The sequence below is a fragment of the Pongo abelii genome, chromosome 7 (genome assembly GCF_028885655.2).
Source record: "Pongo abelii isolate AG06213 chromosome 7, NHGRI_mPonAbe1-v2.0_pri, whole genome shotgun sequence".
Lineage (NCBI taxonomy): Eukaryota > Metazoa > Chordata > Mammalia > Primates > Hominidae > Pongo > Pongo abelii.
The window spans coordinates 23,856,521-23,868,233 of record NC_071992.2 but is presented as its reverse complement, the minus strand read 5'-3'; the positions used below and the strand labels follow the sequence as shown (position 1 = coordinate 23,868,233).

General features: G+C 59.4%; 1 protein-coding gene across 2 annotated transcripts; it reads right to left on the bottom strand.

Annotated features, from left to right (window-relative positions):
* Positions 1 to 4,999: 4,999 nt before the first annotated feature.
* FGF17 (fibroblast growth factor 17) lies at positions 5,000 to 11,424 on the bottom strand. 2 transcript variants are annotated; one of them, XM_003777217.4, is made up of 5 exons: positions 10,825 to 11,424; positions 10,607 to 10,643; positions 7,510 to 7,687; positions 7,184 to 7,290; positions 5,000 to 5,857 (listed from the first exon to the last, which is right to left on the bottom strand). In XM_003777217.4, the coding sequence occupies exons 1-5, from the start codon at positions 10,857 to 10,859 to the stop codon at positions 5,564 to 5,566; spliced, it is 651 nt and encodes a 216-aa protein (XP_003777265.1). In that variant the 5' UTR covers positions 10,860 to 11,424; the 3' UTR covers positions 5,000 to 5,563. The 2 variants fall into 2 exon arrangements, with proteins under 2 accessions (XP_003777265.1, XP_002818910.1); XM_002818864.5 differs by having other exon boundaries at positions 7,510 to 7,654; positions 10,825 to 11,421.
* Positions 11,425 to 11,713: the final 289 nt, after the last annotated feature.

Sequence of the window (11,713 nt, the reverse complement as noted above, 5' to 3'; positions counted from 1 at the left end):
GCTTCCTCAGCTCTGCTCCATACCCAGCAGGCAGGAGGCGGCTGCCAGGGCTCTCGTACCTTTGGAAGTTCAGGAGTTCTCAAGACCTTGAGGATGGGCGCTCGTGTCCACAACACGGGGCCAGGGTTCCTGTGTCTCTCAGGCAGGGGGTCCCAGGCCCCCGGACGCCCCGTTCTTGGCTCCTTTCCCCACAAGGTCACTGGTGCCAGATGTCCTGGGAGGACTCCGGCCCTGCTGCCTCCTCCCTCCCCCAGGCCCTCTCGATAGGCTTCTCTGTCCACGTCTGGTCTGTTTCACTCCGGTGCCCCCCAGCCCCACCCCACACACCAACCTGCTGGGCGGGGGAGCTATCTAAATATTAACTTCTGGAGAGGTGGAGCCAGGGCACCTGGACACTCAGGGAGGAGGCAAAGGGTGACAGAGACCTGAAGAAAAGGAAGGATGAGGGCCCCAAAGCCACCATTCTCACCAGAGATTGGGAGCCACGTGCCCCTGCCTCCGGGCATTGGACTCTGCTGCCCAGACCCTAGAGCCTCCACTCCTTCAGCATGCTGCCACCGTACCACTGCATCTGGCCCCCGCAAAGCCCCTCACCGTCTCCTCCCTGCCACAGCACAAGGACCAAACTCTTCATCATTTGATCCAATCACTTCCTGCCACTTCTCTACACAAATTTCAGCTCCAGCCAAGTAGATGGACTGTTCCCCTTCCCTGGAGCACACCTCCCATTTTCCCGCCTTGATTCTCATGCCCATTTTTCCTCTCATCATTTTCCCCTCTGTGCATATTTTCTCCACTGAAATCGTCTGAAATCATGCAAACCCCAGGCCTTCCACAAAGCCCCGGCAAGCACCCTGGCCTGTGCTCTCTCCTGCCCCAGAACCCACGATGCCTGGGCACACTTTGCATGCAAAGTGTGGAAGCCGGGCAGAATCTAGAGCGCAGTGCTCACTAGCTGTGAGACCGTGAATGGCCTGGCATTTCTGAGGGTGAACTCATCCACATGTGCTACATGGGAACATCTCACTGCCCTAAAGAAGGATTGCAAGCAAGTGTGCTCTGAGCGTGGCCTAGCACATCTCCTGAGCTCAGTACATATTAGTTTCCTTATTCCCAATAATTCTTATCTCCCCTTTCCCTCTTTGGGGAGGTACAAAAAAAAAAAAAAGGTTGCTTTGTTATGTCATGTGTAAGAGAGGGTTTTCCAAAAGTCCCACCAAAGAACAAATAATTGCCTTTTTATGGGTTTATCCCTCCAATTAAATTTCAAGTGCCTTGAGAGCTCTATCTTGTCCATGTTTTTTATTAATGGAAGGATTAGCACAGGGCTTGAATGTTGTGGGGGGAAAATAAACACTGGGACTAACTGCTTAAGCCCCCGCCCCACCCATGTCTGCCTAAAGAAGGAGGGAGAAGGCAGGATTCTGGCCTCTCTCCTGCCTCTGCCTAGAGGGATGGTGGGGTGTTGGGCCAATGACTTCTTTCTGGGGCTTCAGGTGGTTTATTTCCTCAATAAACATTTACCCTGTGCAACATACTGTGCTGGGCACTGCTGGGGAGGAAAAGATGGACTATTTCTACATCTGGGGCACTTGCTATTTAGCAGAATCATGACAAGCACATACATCATGACAGTTCTGGACAAGCTGTGACATGTACCATAAGGCAAGGGCAAGTGAATGGCTGGCGAGACCAATGGCAGTGGAGACAGTTGCTCATCCCGGGGTAGTGCCGAGAGCCTATGGAGCAGAGGAGGAGCCTGCGGTCTGGGTGTGTGTGTGTGTGCTAGAGCAGGACACGCCAGGTGGTGGGAACTCTTCAAATGAGAATTGGGATGTGCTTGCTTGATAGAGTTCTAGTTTTCCAGCATTCTTAAAGGGGAGTTGTGGGGCCAGGGCCGAACAGGGAGACTGGACAGGGCTGGACAGGAGTCTTAAAGATGACGCTAAGTAGTTTGGCCAGGATAGCGTGGGGTGGGTAGAGCTGTGGTTGATGGTAGGCAAGGTAAGTGGAGCAAACTCAGATGTACTGGAGTGGAGGGCAGTGTTGGGAGGCACAGAGATGATGTAGGGAGCGAGCGGAGATTTAGACAGATCCCAGTGAGGTCTGGCCACGGTGCAGAGCCCCAGGGTTTGGCAGAGAACAGTCACACGCAAGGAGGCGGTGGCTGAGATGCTGAGGTTGCTCAGAGGGGCAGCTGGCAGACGGAGAGCAGAGTGGGAGGGAATCTTGGGTGAGGGTCCTCTGTGAGGAGCTGGGAAAGAGAAGCCAGGCAGGACAGCCGAGGGCAGGCCGAGGGGGATGGGGTGTGGCTCGAGGAGAAACGGTTCTTTGCCATGGCAAGCGCTTGGGGCTGAAGACACTGAGGACTGAGGCAAGGCTTTCGGCTTGGTCCCTGGAAAGTCACTCTCAGCGTCAGAGGGACAGGATTGAATAGAATGATGTAAGTGGAAACAGTTTGTGTGGCCCAAAGAGTGAGTGAATGTCCCCCTCTGACGACCTGCTTGGCTCCGCTCTGCCTCGTCTGGCTGTTTGGAGGACAGGACGGAGAAAGGGGAGGTAAATTTGTGAGCCATTCTTAGTGAGAGTTCTTGGTAATCCCAAACTGGCATGAGATTTGAGGCACTGGTGGCCGCTGCCGCCACCTCCCTCAACCTGGTCACATCCTCCCCTAAATGGGTTCGTGTTTCCCCAACAGCAAGGGGCTATTAGCAATTAGCCCCCTGTGGCTACTCCATGCTCACACCTGCATAGACCCAGGCGCTCAGAGGCAAGCAGGGTTGCTGAAACCAGGTGTGGTCTGAAGACCTGGGGTAAGTGTCCTTCCTTCCAACCGCCTAGATGTGCATGTTAAATCTCCTCTGAAGTGCCATCATTAGGGATCTATTCTTGTGGCTTCTTCCTTTCAGCATCTTCAAAGTCACCACTAGCTCAGAGGGAATGAGCTGAACAGACTTCCAGAACCTGAAGAACCACCTGGGGAATGGTAGAGCCTGGACACTGGGCAGAGGCACCGAGAGGTGTGGTGAGGAGAAGGCTCAGTCAGAGACCAGCCAGGGACCCAGAGACCCAGGGCGGGAGCAGGCGCTGGACACCTCGGGGATGGGGTGGGATGAGGGCACTCCCTGGGACAGCACAGGCCTCCGGAGCGGCCCTCCCTCTCCCTCTCCCTTCTCTGTCCCTCCCTGCCAGGTCTCACCTCAAAAAGCAAGAAAGAAAACAGTGAGGGCTTTCTGGAGCCAGCCCCCAGAGGCCTGTCGGTGCTGGGGAGGTCAAAGAGAGGGAGGGAGGGGCTGGAGAAAGGCCGAGAAGAAAGCAGAGGCAAGACAAAGGGCCCCGTCCACCTTTGAAGCCGTCTCTAACCCGAGCGAGGGAGGGGCAGGGGTGGGCCGGAGAGCCCGGCTAGCGGGGAGGCAGTCTAGAGTTTTAAAGAATGTCTCAAATTCCTGCGGAAATCAGAGGGATTGTAAGAGCCCCCCTCCTCAACACACCTCCTTCCCAGACTCCTCCCCAGCCACCCCCCAAAGTCCAGTCCTCTACACCTGGGGGGCCCCCAACCCTTTGTCCTCAAGTAATTGCTGGGTGTTGCCCCCGTTAAGTCCCATTGAACTCGCCAGTTATCAGCTGTGGCTCCAGACCACCCTCCCGACACACATCCCAGAAAACTACCCCCAACACGGCGCGGTCTTCACTGGGATTAAGGCTCTTTGTGATGGGGCAGAGAAAAAAGTAACCTGGTGAAAAGCAATTATGACGAGCAGTAGGGAGAATGTCTGTCTCAGGACCGGGGACCTCCCTCTTGGCTGCCGCTGTCCCCACCTTCTAAATTGCCCCGTGGTGGGGGTGTCAGACTCTGCGCCGGCGCTCGCCATCAACTGGGACTGTAGCTGCACCCACCTCCCGTTTTCACTGAACCAGGGCCCTTCCCCACTTCCTCTCTCCTTATTTTTAGGCCATTCTAGGGAGCAGAGAGGAGAAGGGATGTCTTTCATCCTTCTCTCTCCATAATCCCCCTCCTCAAGGTAGTCTCAGAAAGAAGAGGGAGGGGAGGGGAAACAGGCTGGAGGGGGTACATCCTCAGAAGAGAGGGCTCAGTGAGGGAAGGGGAAACTGAGGCTGGGGGCCATCCTCAGAAGAGAGGGCTCAGTGAGGGTAGGGGAAACTGAGGCTGGGGCCCCACCCCCAGAAGAGAGGGCTCACTGAGGGTGTTCCCCCTGAAGAGCTGACCTGGTGGGGTGGGGGTGGGGGGTTGTCCCTGCGAGGAAGACCTCCCCCTCGACAAGATTAAAAGCCAGCGCACTTAAGAGGCGGGTTTTATGGCCCCCGAGTTCCACTCCCCACACGCACACCTGGAGGCCCCTGGGAAAGCCCACCGGAGAAGCTGGGTGGGGGCAGGGCCGCCCCTTCCTCCCCGCCCCTCTCGCCCCCTCCCCCTGGGCCATCCGGGCCGGGCCGCTGCCTCTAATTGAGATTTGCCCTCAGGTGTGGCCCCCGCCCCGGCCCCGCGGGGACCCGGGAGGACAGGGGACGCCTTCTCGCCCCCTCCCCCTTCCGGCTGCCCAGCCCCGCTTCCCGCCCCCGCCCTCCTCACCGGAAAAAAAGCAATCTCGCTGCCCAAGGAGGCTCCTGACGTCCGCGGGCCGCCCGGGCCCCGCCGGGCTCCGCAGGGCCCTCGCCTGCGCCTCGGGCCTGGGGCCTGGGGCCCGGCTGGATGCACGTCCCGACCCCGGCCCCGGCCTCTCTAGGGGCTCGGGTTTTCTTCCCCAACAGGTAGCACGGGCCGCGCCGCGCGAGCCCAGGAAACCCGAGCCCGCGCCAGGGAGGGGCCGCCCGGCCTGGACGCGCCCGCCTCCCGCGGGGCCGAGCCCGCGGCCTCCTGGGGGCCCCGGCGCTTCGGGCCGCGCCTGCACCTGCCGGAGCCACGCCCGGCCGGGGACGGGCAGGCTCGTTTCCAGGGGTGCTCGGTGGTCGGATCCCCCGCCCCGCTTCAGATAACCCATTTGCAGGAAAATGGTTTTATTCCGGGGCTGGGAGTTGGGGGTGGGGTGCAGGCCTGGGTCGTGGAATGTGAGGAGTGGACAACCCTCTATTTTCCTCTCTCTCTCTCCCTTTCTTTTTTCCTGAAACAAACAAACAAACACAAGTCCCTTCCTACAGTCTAGCCAGGAGGAGTTTGGGGGCTGGGGGCAGACTGAGGGAGATCCGGGAAGCAGATTTTGAGGACAGCCACCTCCAGACGGTTGTCTGCAAGGCCTTCAGTCGCTGACCTTTCAGCGGGCTTCAGGAGCCCGGCTGGGAGGCCGGCAGAGGCTGGCGGCCTGAGATCAGGGTGACCCTCAGTTCCTCTCCAGGGCCTGCCACCCGTCCGCGAAGGGGGCACTGTGCCAGCCGCCCCTGGGGCACAGGCCTGCCCCTTCCCAGCTGGGGGCTCGGATGCTTCGCGGCCCTCAGGGTCCTCCCTCAGGGATCTGGCTCCCCTCCCGCCACCCCAGCCCAGTCCTTGGATTAAGAAGGGAAGGGGGTGGGGAGGCGGCCCCGGGGCTGCTGCCCCCTGCCTCCCAGACTACGTGAGGGGCTGGGGCCGCCGCGTGCGCTTGGTCCGGCGGGTGGGGGCGGAGCCCACAAACTCGAACTGCTTCTGCTTCTCGGCGTGGTTGGGGAAGGGCAGCTGGCCTTGGTAGAGGCGCTTGATGAAGTGGGCCTCGCGCTGGTTCTGGCGGCTGCGGGAAGCCTGGCGGGGCCGCCCCTGCCGCGTGAAGGCCATGAACCAGCCCTCGTGCCGGGCGTTCTGGAAGGCCGTGTAGTTGTTCTCCAGCACGATCTCCGTGAACACGCAGTCTTTGCTCTTCCCGCTGGGCTGCGGGAGAAGCAAGGACAGGAAGGACATTTGTCCACCTACCCTGGTCTGGGGTGTCGCCCTTAGGGCCTATTTTGGACGACTGAGGAGGGACAACGGGAACAACGGGGCCTTGAGCCCAGGGAACTCTGCCTGGTGAGATGGCATCCTAGTTAGAGAGGCAACAGTGGCCAACAAGAACACGCTTTGTGGATCTGAGTTGCAGGCTTGTCATTTAGTGGTCCTGTACCAGGCTGGGCCTCAGCTTCCTGAGATGCAGGTGAAGATCAAGGACCTGCGGCAGTTCCCAGCATGCACCGGCCCTTAGCACTGAAATGCTCATGCAGCCTAGGTGAGGGGTGCTGCTGGGCACGGGAGAGGAGGCAGCAGCCTCCAATGAGAAGAAAAAAGGGTGCCAGTGCGGCCACCCATCCCACTCTGTCTGCAATCAGGGGTCTGTGCCCATTTCTACAGACAAGAAGCCTGAGGCTTGACAAAGATAAGCAAACCAAAGGTTATTTGGTCAGCAACAGCCGAATGGGAAGCTGGGATTACCTGGTTTCAAACGAAGTGGAATTCTCCCACCCAGCATGGCCGGGCCTACTGTGTGCTTTGGTCACAGGAGCAGCTGCTTAGTGTCTATCTTGCTAGCTGGAGCCCACTGGCCCCACTGAACTTGGGTGAGTTCCTGTCTTAAATCTGTGCCCCACTTTCCACCCTCAACAGCTCTTAGTCCTCCACCCAGAGGCTGCAGTGTCAGGTAGATGCTAAGCTCTTACTGATGCCTGCTGGAGAAATACTACTGACATCAGCCCTACAGATCCCAGTGGCTTGCCAGTCCCCTCAGAGGGCTAATAGAGTCCTGGGGACTCATTTAAATAGAGAAACCAGGCCGGGCTCCATGGCTCACGCCTGTAATCCCAGCACTTTGGGAGGCTGAGGTGGGAGGATCGCTTCAGCCCATGAGTTTGAGACCAGCCAGGACAACATAGTTAGGCCTTATCTCTACAAAAAAAAAAAAAAAAATTAGCTGGGCATGGTGGCATGCACCTATAGTGCCAGCTACTACTTCAGACGCTGAGGCGAGAGGATTGCTTGAGCCTAGGAGTTCAAAGCTGCAGTGGGCTATGATTGTGCCACTGCACTCCAGCCTAGGTAGCAGAGCAAGACCCGGACTCTAAAATAAAATCAAGAAACCAGAGAGTGGTCCAGTGGGTGGGCTGAGAGTAGGATGGGAAGTCTTTACACAGGATGGTGTGGCTCAGAGGAGAGAGGGGAGCGTGATGCCCTATATGTTCCCACCCCAGTAGGGCTGATTCTCTGTTACTTCCGCGTCTTCAGCCTCACCTTCCCGATGAGCTTGCCCCTCTTGTTCATACAGATGTACTTCTCGCTCTCAGCCCCTTTGATGCGAACCCGGCTGCCAAACGTGTCCGTCTCCACTATGAGCTTGGCTGTGGTGGGGGAGGGGAGAAAGACCTCCGTCCATCGGGGCTGCCGGCCTATGGCTACAGCAGGGGACCACCCAGCCACACTGACCTCCAGACTCAGGCGAAGGGGTTGGGGACGCTCAGGCCCTTGGGGCCCTCAGCCCTGACACAGGATCTGGGGATGGACCAGGAGGTGAGGCAGAGTGGAGGTGTGGGTGGCCTGGGGGGAGGGCCAACGCTCACCAAACTTGTTGCCGTCCTCTGCGGTGGCGGAGATGCGACGCCCGGTGACCTGCACGTGCTTGCCACTGGTCCGGCTGTAGAGTTGGTACTCACGGATCTGCCGCCTGCTCAGCTGGTCGGTCATGGCGCCCTGGTCCCTCACGTACTGGTTAAAATTAGGAGACGGGTGATTCTCCCCCTTTGCGGTTACCAAGGGAAAAATAGTGTCAATTTGCTTTGGGTGACACCACCACTGGTCCATCCAAGGGAGAGGGGTGAGGAGGTGAATATAGTGGGGACAGGCCACTTGTCCTGCAGAGTGAAGTGGGCATATGGCCATAACCTTCCCAGGCCCCTGGGTGAGCCGGTCATAACCTCTTTACTTTGCGTCTACCTTACAGAAGGGACTGGGGTCTGCCCAGGCTGGGGGACACTTACTGACAGAGCACAACCCTGGAATCAGAACTCTGGGAGCTGGAAGGACCCCTCAGGGTTCTATCCCATCCTCATAGTCTATGAAGGAGGTGCACGGGGCACACAGCTCATTAGGGACAGAACCCCTGTCCCTGCCTCTTAGACCAGAGCCTGTCATCTCCCCGAGAACTCCAGGGACATGCTCCATTAGCCAGGACAACCAGATTCCTTCCTCATCCTCCCCACTGGCCTTGAAAGACCTCGTGCTTAGCACACGGGCACAGAGCAGATGGTGCTGCGAGTTAGGGTCACCAGAGAGCATGTAGGGGACTCTGAAAGCTCCTGCAGGGTCCCGTGAGCATTTCTTCGAAGCGCTAACCGTGGAATCCTGAGCTCATACCCATCTTCTCCCTGGCCTCGCCCCCTGGTACTCAGGGCCCTTCCAGTGTTCCTCCCTCCTCTATGGGCTGGAGCTGGGGCTGGGCACTATGGGACAGCAGGCAGGCAAGGTGCCTCCTTAGTGGAGGGAGGCAGAGGCAGCACCAAGAGGAGAGGCACTATCAGCGGTGGCCCAATAGCTGCCCCTGCCAGGCAGCTCCTTAGCCACAATGTAACAGAGGCTCCTGGCCAGTTGGTGGGATGCGCCTGCCCACCTGCTTCCCCTTTGGGTTGGGGGAGAGGAACCATTTCCCCCCACGCACTGTGCAAAGTCAGGAGGACCGCCTCCCAGCTAGGTCTCTCCTTACCCATCTGTAAGGCTAAGCGGGAGAGACTCAGAATACTTCTTCCCCTCCATCCTGCAAGGTGCGACCCGGGCTAGGTTTCCTGGCTGCTGGCAACAGCCTCAGCTCTAGCATGAGAATGCACCTTTTTTGCTGTTTCTCTCTCCACCTGGATGCTGCTGCCTGTGCTGGGACAGCTTTTCCCAGCCCCTGCCCCAGATCCCTAATTCCACCTTTATCCCAGGCGCAACCTCAGCCATCTGGACAGAGCTAGACCCAGATCAGCATCTGTTAGGGGCTACTCTCTCCTAGGGAGGGGGAGGGAAATATCACCTTTGAGGCAGGTGGAGTGAGGGAGCAGCTCTCAGAGCTGGACGTTTAACCTGCGCAGGGTTAACACTTCCTGCGCACCGTTGCTCATTTCCAATTGCAGCTCCCCATAGAGCAGCCTCTGCCCAGCCTCTGCAAGACCTGCCCCTCGCCCCACCCTGGAGCATTTGGGGTGGGGGACCTGCCCAGCCTGCCCCTCGATGGCCTCCCTTCCAGGAGGTGGGGTCCTGCCTATCCCAGCCCCGCCTCCTGGCCCAGGTTCAGGCCCTCCGCCCCTCTTGGCCCACGGCCTCCTCTGGCAGTCTGTTCCAGGTCAGGAGCAGAGAGCACCCCCCCGAAGCCCCCTCCTTTCCTCGTCCCCCTTCAAGCCTTTCACAAAAGCAGCCCCACGCCCCCCCACAGCCCACAACCCACAAGTCCCTCTCCCCGCGGGACCTAGCCTGTCCCTTTCATGTTCCCGCTGCGGGAGGACCTCCCCTTCCACCACTGCAGACAGCTGCTTGTCAGACAGCCCCTCAAGCATGGCTGTGGTCCGGCCTGCTGGCCCCCCCTCCCAGGGGGGTGAGGGGGCACTTCAAGGGGGAAAGGACCGCTTTGCCACCTTCCCTGAGTCCTGAATGGGGCCTCAGCCAGGCCATAAACGCCCGGCCAGCCGCACCATTGTGCTAGTTCCCCTCCAGAACAGGTTGGGCCCACCCCCAGCCCCCTCCCAGCCAGGCTAGGGGCTTTCTTCTGGCTCCCCCTGGATGTGTGAAGCAAAAGGCCTGGAACGGGGCTGGAGCAAAAGGGGGAAGGAAGGGGGGGGGAGTTGTCTCTCCCTCTCCCACCCCCCCACTGCTTCAAAGGCTGCCCCTTTCCCTCTCCCAGAGAAAAGGCATTTACCTTCAAAAAAAGTCCCCACTGGATATGAAGAGAAGCGGGCCTCTGGCCTGGGAAAGCCAAGCGATCTCTCCCCAGAGCGGTTCTGGACCAGTGCATTTTAATAGCTGCACTTTTATGGAGGATCACAAAAAAGGGAGCAAGCCTCGCACTGGGGGCTGAGACTTGGGGGTGGGAGGTGTGCACGGAGGGAGGTAGGGGGCCAACTTGGGGTGGGGGGAGTGTGGAGAAGCGAACCCTGCATCCCGTCCCAAACAAACCTCTTTGGGCTTGACCTCTGTGCCCTCTAGGTGAGGAGTCACCTCACCCTGGCCAGGCATTCTGGACATGCTCACGAGACCCCCACCCCAGACATCCATATTGATGGGAGTGGGGTGGCGAGAAGGACATACAAGTGGTTTTGCATCAAAACCTGTCCTTTCAGGTACTGGCAAACCCAAGCCTCACCTGAGGCATCACCTCCACCTGCTTCCAACCGCTCCAGGCTCCATCCCTCAAGTCTGGGGGAACCCGATGGAGAGGGAGGGAGAGGAACAGAGACCCAGGGGAAGTGGGGAGGGTCCTCAGAAGGAGGACAGAGATAAAACCTCAGTCAGCCCCCTTCCCTGCCCTCCCGGTCAAAGGCTCACTCCCCTCCAAACCTCAGTGCCTCCTGGACCCAGGGAGAGGCCAGACTCTGCCTCTGTCCACCTGAAAGGAGCCGGTCCCCTGCACCCGCCCTGGTCAGGTGCGGTGGGAAAATTGGGGGAAAGCCGGTGGGAACGCCCGCCTACCTGAGTTTGACAGCAGAGAATCAGCAGCTGTAAGCACCTGTGTGGGGAGAGGAGGTAAGCCCAGGTGTGGGTGCCAGCCGCAAGCCTAGGGTGCACCCAGGCCCCTGCCCCCGCCCTGCCAGCCCTGTGCACGCACGCGTGGGAGTCCCGGGAAAAGGAGGGCTGCCCTGAGGCTGGAAATGGCAACGAAACTCCAGTGAGAGAGGTAGCACACTTACAGAGTGAGGTTGGGCAGCAGGCGGGCGGCTCCCATCGCTGGAGAGGTTCCTCAGGCGGTTGCCCCCCTGCCCCCAAGCTCAGGAGCAGATGTGGGAAGTCCCCAGGGGTAGAGTCCCAGAGAAGCCAAGGTCTCTCCGAGCCACAGGTTTTCAGGGGGGCGAGGAGGAGAGAAAGGGGAGGAGGAGGAGAGAAAAGAGGGAGGAGGAGGGGGAGGAGGAGGGCGTAATTGGGAGACTGAGGTATGAGGTGTCCACCTTCCTGGCCAGTGAGGCTGCAAAGCAGATGCGGGTGGGGGCGTGCGCGCTGTGCCCTCTGGGCTGCCAGTCTCTCCTGGGCCACCCAGTGCAGGGATGGAGCAGTGGGGGCCTTCTGAAGGAGGTGGCCCTGCCGTCTCCTGCTCTATTCCTGACCCTCACAGACTGGCCAAACTCGACGTAGGCAAACTCGATGTGTGGCAGGCCAGGGAGGGGGAGTCCCTCCAGGTCTGCGTCTCCTGCCCTCAGGTCTGGCGCCCCACCTCCCCAAGGGTGAGCTGCAGGTGTCAAGCGGGGCTGGGGTCTCTGGTTCCGGCTCTGGAGTGGAAATTCCCAGAAGCAGCCTTAAAAGGAGGAGCCTCCCTCCAGGGGGCAGGGGTGGGCTTGGCTTGGAGCAGCTGATTGCCCGGGAAGGAGGGGTTAAGGCTGTCCTGACCGGCAGCAAATACTGGGCGCAACAGGTTGGGGGTCAGAGGTGGGTTGGCAGGTACAGATGGAGGTCTAGGAAGAATCCCAATGGAGAGCTGCAAAAGCTGGCCTGAGACAGAGTCTTGGAGAAGAGCTGGGTGTCCTTGCCTAAGTCCCTTTTCCTTGGGCCTCTGTAGTTCCATCTCAGAAATGAGGACAGGAATGC

What these genes read in the sequence shown, in the direction of transcription:
- FGF17 (XM_003777217.4), bottom strand. Translation starts at nt 10,859, where the DNA reads ATGGGAGCCGCCCGCCTGCTGCCCAACCTCACTCT. An exon ending in CTGCTGCCCAACCTCACTCT is followed by an intron (nt 10,644 to 10,824) that starts GTAAGTGTGCTA and finishes CTCCCCACACAG; the next exon opens with GTGCTTACAGCTGCTGATTC. An exon ending in AGAGGACGGCAACAAGTTTG is followed by an intron (nt 7,291 to 7,509) that starts GTGAGCGTTGGC and finishes CCCCCACCACAG; the next exon opens with CCAAGCTCATAGTGGAGACG.